This window comes from Lygodium microphyllum, chromosome 8 (assembly GCF_053477565.2).
Source record: "Lygodium microphyllum isolate KBCC chromosome 8, Lygodium_microphyllum_v1.1.10, whole genome shotgun sequence".
Lineage (NCBI taxonomy): Eukaryota > Viridiplantae > Streptophyta > Polypodiopsida > Schizaeales > Lygodiaceae > Lygodium > Lygodium microphyllum.
This window is the reverse complement of record NC_141142.1, coordinates 53,498,566-53,521,345: the sequence shown is the minus strand read 5'-3', so window position 1 is coordinate 53,521,345 and position 22,780 is coordinate 53,498,566. Positions and strand designations below refer to the sequence as shown.

The following is a 22,780-nucleotide window of genomic DNA, read 5'->3' as shown; positions in this document are numbered from 1 at the left end:
TGAACGAAATTCAGGACAACATCACTATAAGAGAACAGTAATCTTCTTCCCAAAAGAAAAAAGGACCCACAAAAAAGTAAATGTTCAAGTAGATCATCTCAAACCATCAATATGGAGTATGATCATTCACTTTGACATCTGTCAAAAGGGTCAGATACATACTGATAAGACACATTCTCTAGGGAAGTTCAAGCACATGTACAACAGTGCGTACTGAAATATATTGTTCACAAATAGCTCTCAATGTCAATAGACAAATACACTCATGCTACATGGATTGCAACCAAACTAATGAGTGTCAGATATACAAAAGCTGGCATACAATTCAACCCCTTTGAAGTTTAGCTTCTAGAGAGTTACACGCCCTCCTCCACTGGAAAGACATCCCAAACTTTGACAATGAATATCCCAAGAGAATGAGGGAAAGAAGTGTCCATCATCTATGACAAGAAAAGTCCTCAGATATGAGGCCTGTAGACCCCTCTACAGATGGCCAGACAATATTCCCAAAAATTATGCAGATGCCTTGAAACACAAGCCAGGAGCAGAATAAATTGATTCTAAACTCAACCTGCACCATTATAACACAGTATTGTCTGCAAATGAGGAAGCAACAGTATGTACTCTCAACTTACAGTAATATAGCATGGTAGTGCCCTTGCAGAGATGCTCCAATCAACATTTTTGTCCAGAGGTAGATATGTGAATTGTCCATCAATTGCACTCTCACGAGTCTCACTCTGAAAAGGAAAGACAAAAGCATTACAAACCATTAAGAACTTCTTTACCCAAAGTATCTAACTTTCACCCATCCAAACTCCTGAAGCCAACTACTGCTAGCACATATCCCGTATATCATTACCTCTGCCAGAAGACCTTCTGGTGAAGATAACTTGTATGACCCAAGTTTAAAATCAATCAACTTCATCTCGCGATAAAGTTTCACACCACACTGCAGTTCCTCAGCAGAAAGCTCCATGATATTCTGACCATTTTCATCCACAAGTTTTGTGGCGTTATGATGCATATTCACCTCCAGCGCAGTATGAAGCATGTCTGGAGGACCTTGGCCTGGCAACATCGAGCTATCATTGCCTTCTTGATACCCTATGACTTCATTTATCTGCTTCCAATCCTCCTCAGTTAGACTTCTGGCTTCTATAGAATCATCAGATGATTGATTCCCCCTGGATCATACACAGTTGCATGACAGAGTGGTGAGACGTTGCATGCCAAGTTTTGTTGGATGGTGAATAAAGAGGCAAACAAAGGACCGAAACCAAAGAAACATAAGTCTTGTGAAAGTCACTCTATCTATAATCAACATCACCACACTAACTGCAACCTAGTGTACTTATACACCATTTACTTTTGTTTTTTTACTTTCAACAAAGGCGTTCACACACAGAACTCACAACAGGAGGTGTGGTCACCTTCCAATCTTGGTGGTGCATCAGTCACAAACTACTTCCTTGTCGACGAATCATGCACAATTTGATCAAATTCACTTAGCATACTGTAGAAATAGTGTTTGTCTGTGGGTGGATGACCACAACAGATACACCCAGCTCATCATCAACTGTTTCAATCAGGACCCTGTCATGACCCTCTGAACTTGTTAACCTTCATTTGGTTCAGGCCAAATTCATCACTGCCATCTTGCTACATAAGCTTGCTAAATCACTAGAATGAAAAGTATGCACTGGTGTGCCTAGCTACATCTCCTTTATTTTCTTCTTTTTTTCAAGTAAAATGTGGCTCATTATATTACTCAAAAAACTGATTACAACAGAGTGCTCATGCTCAAAAGACTAGCTGGAGCTGATGCAAAGTCACAAATACATCATGTATACAAGGCTCTCAAGGCGGGGGGGGGGGGGGGGGGGGGGGGGGGGGGGTCGCCAACTGGGGCTACCTGCCTACATCACGAAGAACACGTCCTCGCCACCCCAAGTGCGCATGAAGTGACATCGGAGCTCCTGGCAAACCTTGGACTCGCCCTGCACCTGATCCCATCGGCCGTGGAGGGAGTGGATGATGGAGGTCCAGAGCTCTGCTAAAGCCTCTCCCTGCCGAAAGCCTTCTAACACCACACCTTCCAGATATGCCATTCGGTAAGACTCCCTATAATCTCCCATACCTCTGAGCGGTCTGCAATGGGCTCCAGTACCTAGCGAATGGGTAGAGCCTCCAAACCGACCATTGCGCACGACCCCGCCTCGATAATGAATATTGTGTCATGCATCCCGGCCTCATACAAAAGGTGACGGCCCTGGCTAACTGCATGCCAACAGAAAGCTCCCCATGAGATACATCCAAGGATAGGTGCTATTGGGCAAAGGATGCAGCACGCTCCTCCCCACACGAGACGCGCCTCCTCACATAAACAAAGGCAATGCTTTACGGTTTCCGAGGGCTGCTGTGTGCAGCGCTTACAACCTCCCTCATGCATCTAGGAAAGCCAACTTCCCACCGCCAAGCCTCCATGTGCCACCAGCCATAAGAAATATGACACCCTCCACGGCCTCCAGCTATCCCATAGGCAATGCGCCAGAAGGCCCGTTGGAAAGGCTCCGTGATGCTATGCTCCACCCAGTGCCAGATACGTGACGGTGCCCAATCCATATCCTCCTGCATCAGTACATGTCTACCAATCTTGGCAATGTACTCTAGGAACCTAGGTGGCTTCTTGGTGACCGCAGAAGCCAGCCATAGCCACTCTCCTAGGTCCCACTCTAGCTCATCAAGTGGTCTACCCTCCCAGATCCAAAGACGCCACTCCCTGAGCTCCTTCCAGAAAACATAGGGGTCCAGTCATCGTGTCTTCCCCTGAAGGCCCACCACCCGAATCCTCCTCCATGAAAGGGCGGCAATCCCCTCATCCCACTGCCCTCTGTCAAGGGCCAGGCGTCCCCCCTCCTGAACGGTGAAGAAAGTCCCCTGCGGGGTGCCATCCACTCTACCTGCCACTTGTAGGGGGATGCTTGCTAGTGAAAACCTAGCTGCCATACCTCCCCGTCTCTATCGACTCTCGTATCGGGGGAGCAAGCCACTCCGAAGGTATTGCTGCATCTATCTCCCTTCTCACCTCCACTCCTCTCTGGTAGCTTGATACTCACTACCGCACCTCCTCGTCCGCCATCGTGTACACCTCCCACCATGTTCTAATGGTATGAGCCGGCCCCGCCTCCCAACCAGCCCACTGGATGTGGGGGCACTCACCTATCTGGGCCCCTTCCCGTTCTTTGACCTGGGGGTTCCAGATCACCGGCTGACGGTCTATCTCCTCCTAGCAGCCTAGGGGGATTTGGATTAGGGCCTTACGGAGGCCCTGCCACACCGGAGTAAGTTGCGTAAAAAAGGTGATCTAGGGGGGTCATCTGGGCTGACGTGAAGATCCATCTCAAGGACGGCCTCCACTCATCGCCAAGCCTCAGTCTACAATCCTGAAGGTCCTCTACAATAAGACCTTCCAGGTCTGCCCGCCTAGTGTGAGACCGTAGACAACTAGCTTCCCCAAGAGAGCCATACTCTGATACTCTGGGTCTATGATCCCAAGCCCTCCCTCTGACCGATGCCGTATAATGGTCGCCCACGCCACCTTGGCCTTGGAATCCCAGGAACCATCCGACCTTGACCAAAGGAAGTTTCGCACTAGGCAGCGAAGCTGCACTACGCAAGATGAGGAGAAGCACCAACACAAGGCAATATACCAGGCCATCGCTAGGAGGACCTGGTTAACCACTAGGGCTCAGCCGGCTAGTGAGAGGCGAGCTGTGCTCCAGTAGGTCAATTTCCTCCGAATAGAATCAAGGACAAGAAGAAATTGTTGGGCAGGAGTGATGTCACGTCCCACCTGGAACCCTAGGTACCGGATGGTCTGCCCTTTGCTTAACCATCTAAATCCCAAGTGGACATCCCACTCCGTGCTAGAGTCTGGGTCTGTGAGGAAACCAACCGACTTTTGCCAATTGATTTTTGCTCCCGCTGCAAAATAGAACGCGTCAAAAGCCAGCCTCACTCTCTCCAGCATCAACCCATCGTCCTCTATATAGAGGGCTGTATCATCTACATACTCTAAGTCTAACAACTCAATCTCCTCTCTCACTAGAAGTCGGAGGCTACGTAATCCGCTCACACATGAAAAGCCAACCTCACTCTCTCCAGCATCAACTCATTGTCCTCTATGTAGAGGATTGTATCATCTACATACAACTCAATCTCCTCTCTCACTAGAAGTCGGAGGCTACGTAATCCGCTCACACATGACCTGAGGAAGTGAGACATCACCTCTGCAAAGAGTAGAAACACGTATGGGGCCAGGGGGCAGCCCTGTCGAGCCAATCTCTCCAATCGAAACTCCTCCCTTCGCCTTTTGCCTATGAGAACCCTACTAGTGGCCGATCTGTAAAGGCCGGAGACTCCGCGAATACAAACCTGAGGGAATCCCAACCTCACCATGGTGCCCTCTAGGAAATCCCAGTCTACCCTATCATAAGCTTTCTCGAAATCCAAGAGTAATACGGCCAGACTCTGCCCACTGTGCTGAGCCCACTCTGTCACCTCAAAGAAGGTGAATACATTGTCAAGGATGCTCCTATCCTGGACAAAGCCTGTCTGTGTGTCATGGATCATGTCTCGAAGCACGAGGTGTAGTCGCCTACCAATCATCTTTCCCAGTGCCTTATAGGCCACTAACAATAAGGTGATTAGTCTCCACTGGGAAAGCTCCAACCGGTCTCTCCCTTTGGGGAGAAGACTCATAAGGCTTGCCGAGAGACTCCGTGGCAATTGTCCTGAAGTGAAAATCTCTTGGAAGGCCATCAACAGGGGGTCCTTCACCACTTCCCAATAGGTAGTGAAGAAGGCCTTAGAGAGGCCATCCTCCCTCGGGCATTTCTGCCCATCCTATATATGGAAAGCCTCCTCTAGTTCCTTCTCTGTGAAGGGGGCTAGGAGGAAGCGTCCCATCTCCTCTGTGACGAGGGACGCAATGTGAACCCATACATACTATCTACATCTCTGTCCTCTAGCTGAAGCTGTCTCCTGCTGGAAAAGGCGTGTGTAATAGTCCATGGCAATTTCCATCACCTTGTCTGGGCTAGAACGAGTCCTCCCATACTGATCCCGAAGGCTGGGTATTTGCTTTCTTGCGGTGCGAGGATGGTTCACCTGGAAGAACTCCCTGCACATCTTGTCCCCCTTCCACGCCCAGAAGGCTGCTGAGGTTCAGAAAGAGAACTCCGAGCGCCTGTTGTCTAGGCCAGCCATGGCTGCTCGTGCGCGCACATCCCATGTGTGGAGGGTAGGATCCCCTGGTGGCTCCTGTAATAATCTTTGTGTGGCTACCACGTCCCGCCGGAGTGCTCTCTCCTCCTCCCAACTCTGCTACCTGGCCTGTATGGCTGCCTTTTGGCAAATTCTACTCGACTCCGCTAGGACCTCTGCAACCTCCTCTGCTATCCGGTCCCTCCTGTCCCACTCTCTGGTCCAGATCTGCTCTATCTGTCTCATGATCTCCTCCCTTCTATAGATCAAATCAAGGATCTGAGAGGATCGTGTGTCTAGGGCGGATGCTGGTGGGTCAAGTGTCCGAAGAACCAGGCAATGATCAGATAACGTGGTGCCTGCCAAATGCTCAATCTGACCTCCACAAGAGCCTCCCTACTCTCCCACATAAAACCTGTCCAACCGCTCTAGCAGGACTCCATCTGGCCACCTATATCCCCAAGAGAAGTCCAACGACCTCTCCCTCCTTTGGAAGGCAGGGTCTCTCCAGGCATCACGTGCTTTGACTGCCAGCAAAAAAACCTCCCATGCCTCCTACTCCTCCCCAGCCATGCCCTGGTAGTTTCTGCCTCTCCCCTATTGATCCTCCAAAGCCTCCACGTTGTTGAAGTTTCCTCCAACGATCCAAGAGTCCACCTTTGGGAGTCCATCTGCGATCTCCACCCAGAACCTACTGCATGCCCAAACCTCTGTAGGGGCATAGACATTAAGGACTCCAATGCACAAGTCCCCAATATCCAATCTAATCCGTAGAACCCTTCCTGCCACTATCGTCTCGTGATCTCGTACATAGGCAGTGAGACTCGGCCCAATAGAGGTGCATACGCCTCCACTCCTGCCATGGGCACCTATGGCATGTTCCCAGTAAGTGTTCAAGTTGCCCGGAAGTACCCTCCCTACCCGCTGGGCCTAGGTGGGGTTGAGCTTATGCTGCTATAGAAGCAAGATGTCGATCCGTCTGGCAAGGGCAGGCTGCAACTCCTGCCGAACAATCAACTTCCTGGAACCACGTGCCCCACTGTAGTGGAGACTATTCACATTCCAAGATGCAAGGTGTAAGCTCATAGGGAAACCTGTGACTGACTGAACAGGCATCTGTTTGATGTGGATAGAGGGGGAAAAGGTTTCCATTGTGCGTCCCTTCTGAGAGAACTACCAATCACGTCGCAGAGCTACCTGAGAGGGAAAAGTTGTTGTAGATAGAGGGAGCAACTGGAGAGTGGGGGGATCAATGGCGGCCAACCGGGGGGGGGGGGGGGTTGGTGGTGGCGCGGCGGCGAGCTTGCGACGTGACGGTGCTGAGCTTGCCCATTTCTTCTTCCCTAGCTACATCTCCTATAGCAGATTGCAAAGACAAGCTGAGTTTAAGCACACAATGAGAGGGATGCTTTTCTTGATACATGGGACTCTCGCACTTTCTTCCATCTAGAGCCACATGTGGTCATAGCACCAGAGCTCCTGATTCTGATTGGCTTTCACAAAGCTCTTTGTACGAGACTATCGAATGGTATCTTATACTGCACCATTGTTGTCCTTGATGGGCTTGAACTGTTTTTTAGCTTGAATTTTTTGGCCAAGGTGTTTATTGATAAAATCTCTTTTCTGAACAGGTCATCGATTGCACAGTGCACCTCCACTGAGGCTACAATGTTACAGATCTGTATATAATTGCTCAAGATGTGACACGTCGCAGCAAGCAAAATACAATCCCTTTATAGTGGGAAACATTGAAACTCATGTGGCTGCCAAAAGATCTTGAAATAATGCATCAGCCCCTTGATTCCCCACAAATGACATCATTGTAGGTATGCGACATCAGCAGACTTTTTATGGAAACCTTTAGTTAAGCTTGCATTGGGACACAATCCTGAGAAGGTAACCTGCAGCCTTTCATCAACAACACATACCTCATCTCTTGTACACTCCATACCTCGGATTAACAATTTACAGGCAGTTCCATCTACAGCTGGTTTTATCCATAGCTCAGGTTTAAGTTCCAGTCAAACAAGTACTCTAGAAAAAACAAATTTCCCAGCAAAAGTGAACTGTCTGATGCCAAAGCATTAGATTCCGACCAAGATTACCAAGGAAACAAACAAATGAACAACCACATGTAAAACTATTTTTAACTGTGTTTAGCTTTGATTCACGTATGTACCAGATGAATGACCACCAGTTGCCCTTTCTTTGTTGCTTCCTTGTGTTAATATCTTTCCTGCTTTTGTCAACATACGAATGAGCCAGCATCCTGTACCAGAAACAGATACATTAATACAGCAGAATCAGGACAACCAGAATCCAACAATGCTACTTTATATTCAAAAACTAGTCTACAGCCACAGGGAAATTTTTCATTCTCATGAGTAAATATTTTCTTTTAAATGATCCATACAAAAACAGCAAAAGAGCAAAGCCAATGTGATACTGCTCGCTAATGTTAAGCTCTCTCTGAAGCATAAAAAGATCTCACCTCCATTGAACAGCAACATCAACCTCTAACTCTTTCTCGATCTCCTGAATTTGTTCATCATCATCAATTGTGGCCAGTTCGGAACTTGATTGCAGACGATTGATGTACAGTGACATATATTTCTTACATAATTTTGTGAATCGTACAACTTGATCCCATGACATTCGCCCACTACAAAAAAGGTTGAAAACAATAATTAGCATCACCAGATTTGTAGGGACTTGGAAGCCTGATTATAAGCTGTAAGCTTGAGAAGTTGTCCACATTGACATTTGGACTACCATAGATGCACCAAGAATCAAAATAATTATCATACAAAAGCAGAAACAGATTGTGTACTAGGAAATCCCATCCACATTGCGTCCCTAGTAGCCACTGCCTCCTGTGTACTTGGAAATCACATCCACATTGCATCCCTAATAGCACTGCCTCTAAATATTTTAAGGGAATCCTACGTAAGAGAACCTCTCTCTAAAAATGCTGGCAATCTATGATAAAATCTCTCTCAAGGGAGGGAGCATCTCTATACTCGTGTGTCCGGCCTCACATCGGACCTGATTGTTGAAGTCGAGGTTGCCTCAACCTCTCTTTAATAGTCATTGGGGATCTCTTAGATTCAAGGGGTGTGAGGAAACAAATGTCCAAGCCCAACAAAGATCCAAAGAGCTCTCCCAAGCACAATGATACCCCAATCACATGCTGTGGATGCACAGGACTATTACCATGTTGATTCACACTTGGGCCAAAAGATCTAGTGCCCCCATGGCAATCACCCCGTATGTACAACCCTAACCTACTAGGATCTTTCTGTAACTCACTATGCAGCCTGCAAATAGATGATGCTCGTAAAGCATGAGAGAGTCATTTGAGCTAAGCCTTTGCTACAACTCCTAGTGGAGATCCTATCTAAGTAGACTTTTGTGAAGAAAGCCTCTAAATACAAAAAACACAAATCCAATCATATGACAAAGCACAAACTAATAACACAGAACACAGTTAGGGTTAGGTTAACTCAGAGACAATGAACACAGAGAATGATGAAGTGAATCACTACTGAATATACAATGCTCATGCAACAAACACATTATGGAAAGAGTGAATATTGCACCTCAAATTCCTATATCTCGAGGATTAGGGCAAGGGTAATGAGCTGGAGAGTGTGTCCTACTTTGAACGGATCCCGAAACACAGCAAGGCAGCCTCCAGATGTCGAACACCAGCAAACACAGCAGCAAGTGTGTTGGATCTGATGCCGTGTGCAGCAGCGAACGCAAGCTGAGAAAAGAGAAAATCCACAAACGCAAAGTGAGGAGAGAGAAAACAATAAAACGCAGCCTATGCAAGCTGGGCAACAACTGGGTGAGGTAAGAGACTGCCAAACATAGCAGGGCGACAGCTCGAGGAGAGAGAAAACTGTCCGTACCATAGTTGTTAGGTACGAAAAGTACCATATGGTACGGTACGATAAAATACGATGCTAAATGGTACCTTAAGATTTTATCAGGTACGGTATAATATTAGTATGAAAAAAAAAATAACTTGATTATTTTGGGCTAAAGATAACAGAATAGATATTTCAAGTCTACATAGCAATGCTATTAGAGTATATAAGATGAGTACTTGAGGGTAACATGCCAAAACCTAATGTTGCATGTGCAACATGCGCTACTGCTACCTATGCTAACTCTTACATCTTGCTATAATAGTAAATAGAGTAGCTTGTTCTAACTAGTAGATAGGGGGGTTCCTATTTAGTCTATTTAGAAACCCCCCTCCCCCCCCCCCCCCCCAACCGGCTGAAAGTATAGGTGGTCAAACGTTAAACTACCTTTATCCATGCACAAGGATACACCACCATTCTATCAGCATTGGTCTGCAAGGGTTAAGTGTTAAAGAGGGATGTTAACAACTTATAACTACATAGATAGAAGTGGATACATCATACATGCATGATCATACATATAAGAAAAGTGTAGGCTTGAGAGACAGAAGGTTGAGAGAAATTGTTTAAATCTCAAATAACCTAATCTCATGGGAGAGTCATATTAATATAAGGAGCATTTAGCTCGTCCCAAAGTCCAATTCGAACGGGAAAGATGTATCCATTAAGTTGGTACCTTATAGAACTAATACGTAAGGTACAGCACCTAAAGTATGATATAGTATGAAACCTTTCGTACATGTGTAACTATGGTTGAGAGAGAGGAAGAGGCTAGAAAGAGAGAGAGAGAGAGAGAGAGAAGAGAGAGAAAAAATAAATATATTAACGTCTACATAAGGCCAATGTGGCCCATTAGACAAAATCCAGAGTACATCCATGTCTAATGTTATCTCATCAGTAAGGTAAAGATAACATTACAAATAACTAGGTGGCCTATGAAACAAAATTGAAAATAACTATACAATGAAACTATACTAGGGTTGAACCATGTGTAGTGTTGTTCCATCGATCCTAGAGGGAGTGGTGGATGGATCCATGTCCTTGCTCTCTCAATCCTCCAGATATCAGCTTTGATCACCTGGTTCAAACTCTGATCGGCTGAGAGAAAGTGTAGGGCTGTCAAGGCTCTAATCCAAAGGTGGAAGACGGTCAATATCCAAACCATGTAGGCTCATCCAAATAGCCATCTATGAAAACCAACAATTCTTCTCGCCTCCTGCTGCTAGCTGTCTAGATGAGGTTAGTGCCAATCTAGAGTATCTATGGCATGAAAGTTCCCATAGGCTATGCCAAAAGGTCACTACCCTAAAGAGTGACTCTGTAACTATAGGTGTTGCCCCTAGCTCTGCTCTAACAATGGGATGTGGGTTAAGGGCTTACTCCTAATCATGTGTGCTATCATCATGATCAATGACCTTTCCATGCTATCCCAACCATCATAATAATCCCTCTCTACTCCAATCTGATCAGTGAGTGGGCTAAGACGCCTATGGTACAAGCTGCAGCCCCATACCTCTACTCCATATAGTAATGTAGGTGTGACTAGGGTCTCAAACAACCAGAGTTTGGTGTGGGGCTCCTGGAACTGTATGTGAGCGCATTGACTCTCGAGTGCCCCTAGTGTTGCGTATCCACGTGCCACACGTGCCTCTAATGCCCCTCTCAACGAAAAAACGTGGGCCAGAGAAGGTGACTCCCAAATAGACATATTCCCTCACATGCTCCAGTATGTCTCCCCCAAATGTGAACTGGTACATAGATCTACTCACCCATGCTGCTAAAGTATTGAAAACCATGATTTTGGTCTTCCCAAGGTTCACAGTGAGGTCTTTATCTCTACAAAAGATGTGCAAAGCATCTAGATGGCACTACAATCCCTCCGATGAATCTGAAATGAGAACAATATCCTCTGCATACAGTAATGTTGGTATCAGTACCCCTACCATGCTGGCTCCAGCTCCTCCTCCTCGGTCTATGTAATCAGACACTTCATCTATGTATAGACCAAAAATATGGGTGAAAGTGGACATCCTTGTTTCACTCCTATGGTACTGTCAATCCTCTCTGATAGCCCCCAGGTACTTGTACATGACCCATCACTGCCTCATATAATGCAGACACCCCATCGTATATCCTCTGGTACTCCAATGTCCTGCAATCTCTTCTCTTCTCCATGTTTGATAGTTCACTCCGTGTTCCTCCCTGCAAACTCTACTATCTCGCTGGTACGTCATCTTTTGACACCTACTCCAATATAACCATGAGAAACAAAATCATTTAAAGAAAAAGAAGAGAAGGGATACTTACAAGTTCTTGCTTCTTTAGCTTACCTTGTCCGGAGTTTTCAAAGAAATATCTATCTTCCTCATTACTTCTAAACCAAAAAATGTTATGTATTATTCCTTCTTCCAAAGGATCTCCCATTCCATGAGGATTAGAGCAATCAAATTGCATAGAATCAAAAACGAGGTTGTTCATACTGGACACTGGAGAAAAGAAGTAAGATGAAAGTGGTGTAATCCGTGACAGATTCCACTTGAGGATGGCCAACCCAGAGTGGTGATTCCATCGTACCTACATGGTCAATAGTTTTGTGCACTGAATCTCAAAGAGGAAACTCAGGCTTAACTTCTATCTGCTATTGAGCTCCATGCATAAGGATGAGATCATATTCAGCAGCTAAAATCTTGTACGGTCGATGAACTCCATGGTAGTCCGATGTCTCTCCAACCATGCCAGATCTTGCAGGGGCAAGCTAGAAGGCCCACTCCTACTCATTTCTTGACATGCTTGGCTGTGGAGTCTGGAGGGGTGTGTCAGTGTTTGAAGTCATCTAAACCTTCTATTGTTCTTGCTTCTACGGATGAGCTCTCCGATCAAATCCAAGGTTTCTCAAAAAGAACTTGGCTCTGATACCATGTGAAGAAAGGCTCTAAACACAGAAAATACATTACCAACCATACGACAAAGGACAAATTGATAACATAGAGCACAATTAGGGTTAGGGTTAGGTTAACTCAAAGACAATGAACATAGAGAATGATGAAGTGAATGACTACTGAATATATAATGCTCATGCAACGCACTAAGCAGAGAGTGAATATTGTACCACGAACTATATTTGGAGGATTAGGGCAAGGGTAATAACCTAGGGAGTGTGTCATACTCTGAACGGATCCCGAGACGCAATAAGGCAGCCTCCAACAAACGCAACAGCAAGTTTGTTGGATCTGATGCAAACAGCAGTGTGCAGCAGCAAACGCATGCTGAGGAGAGAAAATCTGCAAACGAAGAGTAAGGAGAGAGAAAACAGCAAAACGCAACCTATGCAAGCTGGGCGACGGATGGCTGAGGTGAGAGACTGCCAAACATAATAGGGCAAAAACTATAGAAGAGAGAAAACTGTCCGTACAACAGCAAATCAGTAATCGCCAGCAAGGATGATGACATGGCAAGCTGACATCGGTAGCAATCGCCTGGCTATAATCAACTCCGATTAGCGTGGAAAAGGTGAGAAACAAGCGCCAAACTGATGTAGACAGCAATGGCCAGCTTGGACTGCAATGTCCTCTGCATCTAGGGTGTGGCCAGTAAGCTGAAAGACCTAACTGCAAAAACGAGATGGGAAGAGTGGAGGGCAGGCTGCCTATTTATAGAAATTTTGGGAGGCCCCACTTAACTCTCTCGATCTGCGCCCCATTTCAGGGTTTTAACTCAAATAAGCCTAAAATAGGCATAAAATAAGTTGTTTGGGGCCTGTTTAAGTGGCTAAGTGCATTTCTTAGCTCAACAACTTTGTCCTTGGTAAAATAATTGCCCTCCGAAGCCTCTTGACATTCTATGAGAGTAATCATGGTCTAGTGCTCAACCTCTCACACCAGCATGACTATGGTGCCACTGATAGCAGCTGCAGGTCTGACATCGAAGCCTCCCCCAAGTTTTTAGCTCTGATCTGACAGAAAATCCATCTGATCTTATTCTTTGTCTAATCTCTTCCAGCCTCCCCAGCAGTAGTTCTTCCAAGGCTCTTCGCCTCTAACACTAAGCTTGACCAGCAAAGCTCTACTCCAGCAATCCAAGTCAATGATCCCAAGCCTGCTTCTAAGTCTCAGCTTGATAATAACATCCCGGGCTCCCTTCACTATAGCTTGGCTACCACCTTCTAACCAAATGACATTATGGATATGACACTACATCTAGCCACGTGTCAATCACATCTACTTGCATAATCAATGCATCTTATCGGGCATATTGTGCCTATTCAATAAGGGTGCTAACTATGTTGTCATCTATTTGCTTTCTGGGAACGAATCCATGCTATCTTGCATGCTACTCTCGATGCATGATACCTTTCATTGTATGAGCAAACAGTTAAGGAATGAGCTTGTAAATTACAAGCATAGATGTAATTAGCCACCACTCTACAAGTTCAGAAAACTGCTTCTCTGGGTTAAATGGACCAGCCCATGTTTCAACTATGCTAGTAGTCTCCCATGTTCTCAAGCATTATACACATCTGCAAAAGTATATCTATCAAATCATCCAAGTAGGTTAGATAGAACTCTATAAGGAGACCATTCCAACCTGGAGATTTCCATTTGCCCAAGGCTACAATTGGCAACCCTCTGCAAGAAAGAGAATCATGGAACTGTATTTAAAAGTCACAAAGGAGAATCACAATGTCAGAAGTGGGATAAGGTGGCACAACAAAGACATGGAAAAATGCCAATTGCATTCATCTTGGTGATTTAGACTCTTCTAATATGGGGTTTGCTTTATGATTTTGAGTTTTATCAAACAGACTCTATCATGAAGTCTAATTTCCTTGCACATTAATGGAGTAATGGACAGTGTTTTCAAACAGGCAACTAAGTATTATTGTTCAAAAAGACCAAAAAAAAGTATAGTTGGCCTTGTCAGATGGGAGAGGATCGAGGTGCAGCTGAAATGCAGTAGACAGTGTGAGAGTGAGAGACAGAGTTGAGCACGACACCCAATGCAATAGTACTGAATAGAGTGTTAGCTGAAAGTACAAATGATAACCCTTATACCTTAGAGTTATAAGGGGCTGTTCACACCCGAACACAGTAAGTGCCCGTAAGTGTGCACCACAAGCACATACAAAATAGTACACATAATCTGGGGGAAAAAACCTCTCCTACCGAGAGTAAAAAGTGCCCCAGTGTCCTAGTGATCACCCGCACACTCCCATATGAGCGTAGGCGTAAGTAAGGCGTGTGAGATACCCAACAAACCCCCCTGGAGTGAAGAGTGATCAAGTGTACAAGGATCATCCGCCACCAAAGGGCGTCAAATTCAAAGCATCGCGAAATGCTTCAAATTTGTCTCGTGGAAGAGCTTTGGTGAAGATGTCTGCCACATTGTTGGTGGTAGGACAGTAGACAAGGCTGATATCACCTGCATGTAGCCTCTCTCTGACAAAGTGGTAGTGAATCTCTATGTGTTTCGTGCGAGCATGAAACACAGGGTTCCGTGCCACTGCAATGGCACTCTGACTGTCAGTATATAAAGGAGTAGGCTCCGTAACAGATACATCCAAATCAGCAAGTAAGCGTCTAAGCCATACGCACTCAACTGCAGTAGTGAAGGCTGCCTTGTACTCAGCTTCACATGACGACGTGGCAACAGTGGATTGTTTCTTGCTAAGCCAAGAAATGCATGACGAGCCAAGAAAGAAACAATTGCCACTAGTGGAGTGACGAGTATCAAAATCACCAGCCCAATCAGAGTCACTGTAAGCATGTAACTGCAGTGGTCCCCCCTTGGCATAAAGCAATCCAAGAGCTCTAGTACCCTGCAAGTAACGAAACACACGCTTCACAGCTTGCCAATGCGACATACGAGGTTGATGCATGTACCTGCTCAAAACTGAAACAGCAAACTGTATGTCTGGCCGAGTGTGGCATAGATAGATGAGACATCCCACTGCTGGAGCATAAGTATGGATATCAAACAAATCACTGTCATCATGTAATGACAGTTTGAGCCCAGGTTCCATGGGTGTACAAACTGGCTTGCAATCCTGTAAGCCAAACTTCTCAAGAAGTAGCCCAATGTACCTTGACTGACATAATCCAATGCCTCTAGCATCATGTACAAACTGGATGCCCAAGTAATAGTGCAAAATACCCAAGTCAGACATGTCAAAAGTTTGCTGTAAATTATTTTTGAATGCTGAAATCTGATCAGCACGTGTTCCAGTGAGCAAAAGGTCGTCTACATATAGACACAAAATCAGCATGGATCCCCCCTCTTTATGTACATAAAGGGTAGACTCAGATGGGCTGTTTACAAACCCCTGACTAAGCAAGAAAGCATCTATCTTTGCGTACCAAGCTCGTGGAGCTTGTTTCAAACCATATAGAGCTTTTTTCAGCTTGCATACTAAATTTTCTGAGCCTTCAACTGCAAAACCAATGGGCTGCTGTACATACACTTCTTCCTGAAGTTCCCCATGTAAGAATGCAGTCTTTATATCCAGCTGATGCACTTTCCAACCAAAATGTGCAGCCAAGGCAATCATAGACCGAATGGTCGTCATACGGGAGGTAGGAGCAAAGGTCTCCTCATAGTCAATGCCCTTTTTCTGTGCGTAGCCTTTAGCTACCAGCCGTGCCTTGTACTTATCTATGGATCCATCTGCATTCCTTTTCAATTTGTAGACCCATTTCGTACCAATGGCACGCTTGCCAACTGGCAAAGACACCAAATCCCAAGTATGATTCTTATGAATAGAATCCAATTCAGCTTGCATGGCTGCCATCCAATGCACACTATGTTGTGCATCCTCAAAACATTCAGGCTCCTCATTATCATGAGTACATGCTGCCATAACAAACTCCATGGAATGTGCTGAATCATGCAGTCGAGTTTGCCTTCGAGTACGACCAGCCAAGGGTGTTTCCAAATGACTATCTCTCATAGTCTGCGTGTACCATCTAGGCACCTGTCTTGCTTCCTGACTGTGTACAAGTTCCTGCTGAATTTCAGTTTCAGCAATGTGCTGATTTACTGCATGTTCCATAGGAGCAGCTGGCTGAACATTAGGTTCATTTGCTGAAGTACCAGCTGAATCACCAAATGTGATGGGCAGCAGCCCTTCAAAGACATCACGGGCAGCCTGATATGTATCAAAACCAGCCAAGGATAATTCTGATTTTTCATCAAATACAACATCCCTGCTGACAAAAACCTTCTTGGTCACGGGATCATAGAGTCTATAGCCTTTGCTTTCGCTGCTATATCCCATAAAGATGCATTTTACAGCCTTGTTGTCCAACTTCTTTCGAAGTACCTGTGGAATATGGGCATATGCAAGACACCCAAAAGTACGGAAGTGGCCAACAGAAGGTTTGCGGCTGTGCCAAGCCTCAAAAGGTGTGACGGTTTTCAAGGCCTTGGTAGGGCATCTGTTCAAAATGTGGCAAGCGCACATGACGGCTTCCATCCAAAAACTATGAGGCAAACTCTTTGCCTTCAGCATACATCTGGCCATCTCCATGAGTGACCGATTTTTCCTCTCTGCTACCCCATTCTGCTGTGGAGTATATGCAGTAGTGTACTGATGGATAATGCCCTTCTGCTGCAAATAAGAATTCAGCATAGAGGACATGTATTCCCCCCCTCGGTCCGAACGGAGAGTCTTAATCTTGCAACCAGACTGAGTTTCCACAAGTGCACTGAAAGCCAAAAATGCATCATACACTTCTGACTTCTTTTTCAAGCAGTAGACCCAGCACAAACGTGTAAAGTCATCAATAAATGTTACAAAATAGTAACAACCACCCAATGACTGTGTCTGCATGGGCCCACAAACATCCGAATGCACAAGCTGCAATCTGGCTGTTGCTCTAAAAGCAACATCACGGGGAAAAGAGAAACGATGCATTTTCCCCAAAATGCAACCCTCGCATAAATGCTCAGGAGGCCTCTCCAAGAGAGGTAATCCATCCAACATCTGAGTACGCTGTAATAGCATCAAGCTGCCATAGTTTACATGCCCCAAACGAGCATGCCATAACTCTGCCTCTAACATAGCAGGAGTAAGAGTGGATGTCAAATATGCAGACTGATCTACCGAAAGAGCATCCAACTCATATAACCCATGACACAGAGAACCTGTCAAGACCAATGTCATGTGTTCCTTGTCACGGACCATGCAACGGTCATCATCAAAGGTGACCTGCAAACCACAACGTGCCATAGAAGAAATGGAAAGCAGATTCTTCTTAATGCCAGGCACATACAAAGCATCCTGTAGGCGGAGAATAGAGCCATCAATGGCTGTAAGCTGAATCTCCCCAATACCACGAACAGGGTATGATGCATTATTAGCACACTGAACAGACTTCCCAACGGGAGGTGCACCAAGAGAAGCAAACAAATCTCTACGAGATGTGATATGCCGTGAGGCACCACTGTCAAATAACCAAGTGTCAGCATCCTCTGTAGAGCTAAATGCTCTATCAGCCCAAGAGACATCATAACTGCAAGTGTAAAAACAATAGTCCCTGTCTGCAACAAAGGACGCGGACTCACTAGCAGTGGAAGGAGCTGCAGAAACAGACATCCCTGACTCCTTCTTCTTCTCTTTGGCGATGCGCTTCCTGCACTCAGTGATGTAGTGACCAGGCTTCTTGCAATAATGGCATTTTCCTTTCTTGGCTTGCGTGCCCCCCTGTTTCTGACTTGTCTGTGAAGTGTTACTATTACCAGAACTCTGCGAAGCATTTTTCCCTTGGCTGTTTTTACCCTTCTGCCTTGACATAAAAGCCTGCTCAGAGGCTATACCATCCACACCACTGTTCCGTCTAGTTTGCTCCTCCTCTAGAAGCAAACTGACAAGCTGAATGAAAGTGATGGGCTCTTTCGAAATCCTCATAGTGAGGTTCAAGGCAGTATGAAAAGCCAAGTAAGAGGGAGGCAGTGAATTCAATGTCGTAGAAATCAGCTGCGCATCTGAGTAGTACTCATCCACATTCATGAGTTGCTCCCGCAGGTCCTGAATTTTGTTGAGATGATCCTGCATAGAATCACCCTCATTCATCTTTAGAGTCTCTAGCTCTTTCTTCAAGAAAGAGATGCGAGTCTCATTCTTTCCTGCAAACATCTGCTCCAATGTCAACCAAGCTTCTTGTGAAGAAGCTGCTGAACGAATATGAGGAATGATAGAACGCTGAACTGCCAATGCAATCAACGACATAGCCTGTGCATCCCGTGTATCCCAAGCTTTCTGAGCTGCAGTTCTTGGTGGAAGTGGCTGAGCGGGCTGAGGTGGAGGGGGCTGAGGTTGCCCTCTTGCACGTCCTCCTGGAGGAGGAGTAGCGGGAGCCACAACTCCCGGTCGTGCTTCCTCTCCACTGACATAATCCCACAAATTTTTGGCCACTAATACATTCTTCATCATGAAAGACCAAAGGGAATAATTGTTCCCATCCAATCGGTCTTCCTTGGACACATAGGTGAATACATCTCCTCCCTGATTTGCCATTATTTCCCAAAAGGCAATAGAGCAATGTCAATGCAGTACGGGCTGGAAATCTGCAAATTTCCAGAAATTGCAGCAAACACAAGTCTGCAATTAATGTGCAAAGGGTACTCTGTCAAAAAAAACTGTCACTGATGCACGCTTCCCAAGGTGCAATTAGTGCTCAGCAGCACTAAAACATCAAAAGCCCCAAAATTTTCTGCCCAAAATTTCTGTCACAAATGTCTGTTACAAAAGCCCCAAAATGTGCATTCAATGTGTCACAGACAGACACAGCACGTTTCCCAATGCTGAAAACTGAACCTGCTGTTCAGCACGTTTCCCAATGCTGAACCTGAACCTGTTGCACGAACTCCTGTGTAAAAGAAAAGTGCAGAATGTTACCTCTGCGTGTTGACGACGGGCACGATTCCCAAGATAATGACTGCTGGGTACAGTCGGACTGACGCACAGGTACAGGCGTGCAGGTCCAGTGACACGCGCAGGCAGGACTGGGCGCGCGCTGGGCAGAGGAGGCGGTACCCAGGACTGGGTGGTGGAGACAGGTGTCGCGCTGGCAGCTGGAGCTGACGGCACAGGCTAGCTCAGCGCAGGGAGGCTGCGCAGGCAGACTGACAGGCGAAAGGGCACTTGGGCAGACACAGGGCAGAGGACTCGCTGGGCAGAGGTAGCAGCACGCAGGTACAGGTGGCGCGCTGGGCAGAGGTGGCAGCACGCAGGTACAGGTGGCGCGCTGATTGTTGGAGCTGCACGCTGGGCAGAGGAGTCGTCTGGTGCTGCGCGCTGACGGACTGACAGGCGCAGGCAGGACTGGGCAGGAACAGGCGGCTGGGGCAGAACTGGCGGGGGCTGCAGACTGCAGACTGAAGACTGCTCTGAGCTGAGCTCTGATACCAAATGTCAGATGGGAGAGGATCGAGGTGCAGCTGAAATGCAGTAGACAGTGTGAGAGTGAGAGACAGAGTTGAGCACGACACCCAATGCAATAGTACTGAATAGAGTGTTAGCTGAAAGTACAAATGATAACCCTTATACCTTAGAGTTATAAGGGGCTGTTCACACACGAACACAGTAAGTGCCCGTAAGTGTGCACCACAAGCACATACAAAATAGTACACATAATCTGGGGGAAAAAACCTCTCCTACCGAGAGTAAAAAGTGCCCCAGTGTCCTAGTGATCACCCGCACACTCCCATATGAGCGTAGGCGTAAGTAAGGCGTGTGAGATACCCAACAGGCCTCAGTAAGATGCTCATGACAGCTTGCATCTTCTTAGACGGTTAAAAAATCAACCCAATGATTCTTCTACCTTTGTACCCACAGTAGCAATTGTGTCGAATTGGTCATATTCTGAACACAGAAATTTCTGCAACAAATATGCAGCTCTACAAGTTTCAACTACATTTCTTCCAACATGGAAACAGCAGCTCTTCAAGCCAATGGCAGTGCAGAAATCAATAAAACACAAGTAAATACAAATTCAAGTGCCAGTTGTCATGGAGATAAAAATTCCTACTGCACTACATGTTTCAACAGTCTCAACAAGGAATTCCAAGAAATCACAACTTTTACAGCTGGTCAGCACAAGACATCAGTGGAACTGAAGTGTAAGACAAATCCAGAACACCGTTATCATTGATATTCAGCCATATCTATAAAATCGCCAATAGAAGGTCAATTCACACAGAACATATGTATTTTGCATCCTGGAGACTTTATGAAAAGTTGTCTGCACTGAGAATCAAACAAAATGATGGCGCCCACAACCTGAACACTTATTCCAACAAGATAATCTACCATCTTGCAAATGCTTTTGTTGTGCCACCTTCTACTTTTATTGATGCTCATTCAAAGATTGCTTTCCAGCATTGGAAGATTTTTTACAAGCCATGGTGAGATGGAATGTCCATGTTCAGATGGTCTCACTGTACGATTCTATCTAACCTACCGGGATGATTAGAAGGATACACTTGCAAATCATAAATAACGCCTAGCAGTGTCGCAGACATAGGAACATGAAACAGATATTGGGGACAGGAATGGGAACAGGAAAAGGGATGGGGCAGGAATTACCATCCCCTGTTACAGATCTTGGGGACAGGAATGGGAACAGGAAAAGGGATGGGGCAGGAATTACCATCCCCTGTTACCATGAGAGGGGGGGTCTAACATGGGGATGGGACTGGGACGGTATGGGGACAGGATGGCAGGATGTTACTATGGAACTTGCAGATACCAGATGAGTGGAAGCATGACCTATTCTGATTGACCCTAAAGAGGCAATTATGTGAAAAGATAAATGATTGGCTTCCAATAACTTCAATGCGTGTACTAAACAAGCTCATTGCTGAGACATTAGTTCATAGAATGGCAGGAATCTTGGCGATATATGGATTTGCTCCTAGAAGCCAAATAAACTTCAACATATGAAACATTCTTGTGATATTGAGTCTGCAAAACATACCTGGCAAGTTTTGTTGATTATGTGAAGTAGAAGTGGTAAAAGCATTTTGATATGGTATGGGATTTGAGATCTGGATGAAACTAGTAATTGTACCCATAATTAGTTCTGAAAAGCATCATCAGCAAAGACCTAATTACCCCAGGACTTTGGATAAATATGTAGAAGGTTGTCCTCTGAGTGTTTTATTATATAGTGTTGTTACAGGTCACTGGTCAAGTCTGAAGGTACTAAGACCAAAAATTGGATGGTTGCTGCTATCCACATTATCTGAGGGCCCAAGATCTCATCCATGCAAGGAAAAAAACAAGCAAACAAAAACAAAAACTGAGGGTCAAGATAGGAGCCTGCCAAACAGCCAAAGTCTTCCCTTTACAACATGTAGGAAAAACTTCCTTTAAGTTGTGACACCCGACAGTATTGTTGACCTTAGCTCCAAAGAAGATAGAGCGTGTCTTTAGTTGCAGCTCCACATCGATCTTTCTTGCTCCAACTAAACATCCAAAAAAAACAGCTCTATTTCAAAGGGAAGTTTGCTTTCCACGATTTCCTTCCCCGCAACATCCACAGACACAAACACACGGAGAAACTGCAGGCTTTTACACAGATGCCTATAACAGATAACAAGAAGTTATTTTGTCTAAAACCATGTAGAACATCCTAGGAACTACTTCAAGTCCTAGTCAGACTATGTTTCAGGCAGACAGCAGTATAACCTTCAACAAATTAACAAAAAAACAAAACAGTCTCAATTAAGTCTTTACACATTTCAGGCAAGCAGCAGTATACATTATGTACCTTGCTTTCTTTTGTTGCTCAATTATCACTCTACATGCATACTTCCACCAGGACTTTGGTTCATCCTTTATAGAGTTAGCAGGCCGCAGATGTGCATATTGTAGTCGCTTTTTGAAAGCACTCACATTCTCTGCCAATTTCAAAAGATCGCAATACTGTGCCTGTGCATGGGCACTCACACTCAATGACACAATCGCCAATAACATACCAGGTTTTTGTAGCAAGTAGCAGGAGCAGATATTGACATATAGGAAGGATTAAAATGTCCACACACATACCTGAGACAAGCTTATAGTCACATCATCCAAGTTTAGAGTTGCTCTTTGCATCTCTTTATCAGCAGTTCTGGAATCTCCAGTTCCAAGCTTCATATATCTTGCAGAAGCTCCAACTGGCTGCAGTAAATAATGACCTTGAATAATATCTGAAGGTTTCCGAATCTGTATTCTAGGCTCAAAAATCTGCAATGTCAAAGGCAAGAGTCTTTATTCTAGGCTCAAAGATCTGCAATATCAAGAGCAAGAGTCTATAGCTGGACCTTAAACATACATGGATGTTATGGCCTCCTTTCAATAAACAATACCTTGCTCCAGTCTAGAGGCCCGAGTTTATCCCACTGATATTCAGCACTCCAAAGTTTTGTGTCTGGTTCTAGGTAGAGGGCCAATCCTTGCAGCTCCCCAGCCTGCAGGAATCTCCATCCATAAATGACCAGCCCCACAACTACATCTCTAACTAACAAAATGTAATCAAATCTGCTGCATGTACCCAACCAAAGAAATGATATTGTTTCCATATTACCTCTATCGCACA

The 22,780-nt window shown here is 45.4% G+C and overlaps 1 protein-coding gene across 3 annotated transcripts in view; it reads right to left on the bottom strand.

Annotated features, from left to right (window-relative positions):
* The window catches only part of LOC148032288 (pleckstrin homology (PH) domain-containing protein), a 242,042-nt gene that overhangs the window by 177,241 nt on the left and 42,021 nt on the right, over nucleotides 1–22,780 (bottom strand). For 2 of the 3 annotated variants that reach the window (XM_087682928.1, XM_087682929.1), the window contains 7 exons: nucleotides 22,551–22,652; nucleotides 22,246–22,428; nucleotides 21,968–22,128; nucleotides 7,760–7,930; nucleotides 7,448–7,537; nucleotides 863–1,187; nucleotides 636–740 (listed from right to left, as the gene is read on the bottom strand). In XM_087682928.1, coding sequence (XP_087539054.1) covers nucleotides 636–740; nucleotides 863–1,187; nucleotides 7,448–7,537; nucleotides 7,760–7,930; nucleotides 21,968–22,128; nucleotides 22,246–22,428; nucleotides 22,551–22,652 — 1,137 coding nt within the window. Of the gene's footprint in view, nucleotides 1–635; nucleotides 741–862; nucleotides 1,188–7,447; nucleotides 7,538–7,759; nucleotides 7,931–13,784; nucleotides 13,814–21,967; nucleotides 22,129–22,245; nucleotides 22,429–22,550; nucleotides 22,653–22,780 lie in introns of those variants that run through there. The other variant, XM_087682930.1, reaches the window with a different exon arrangement.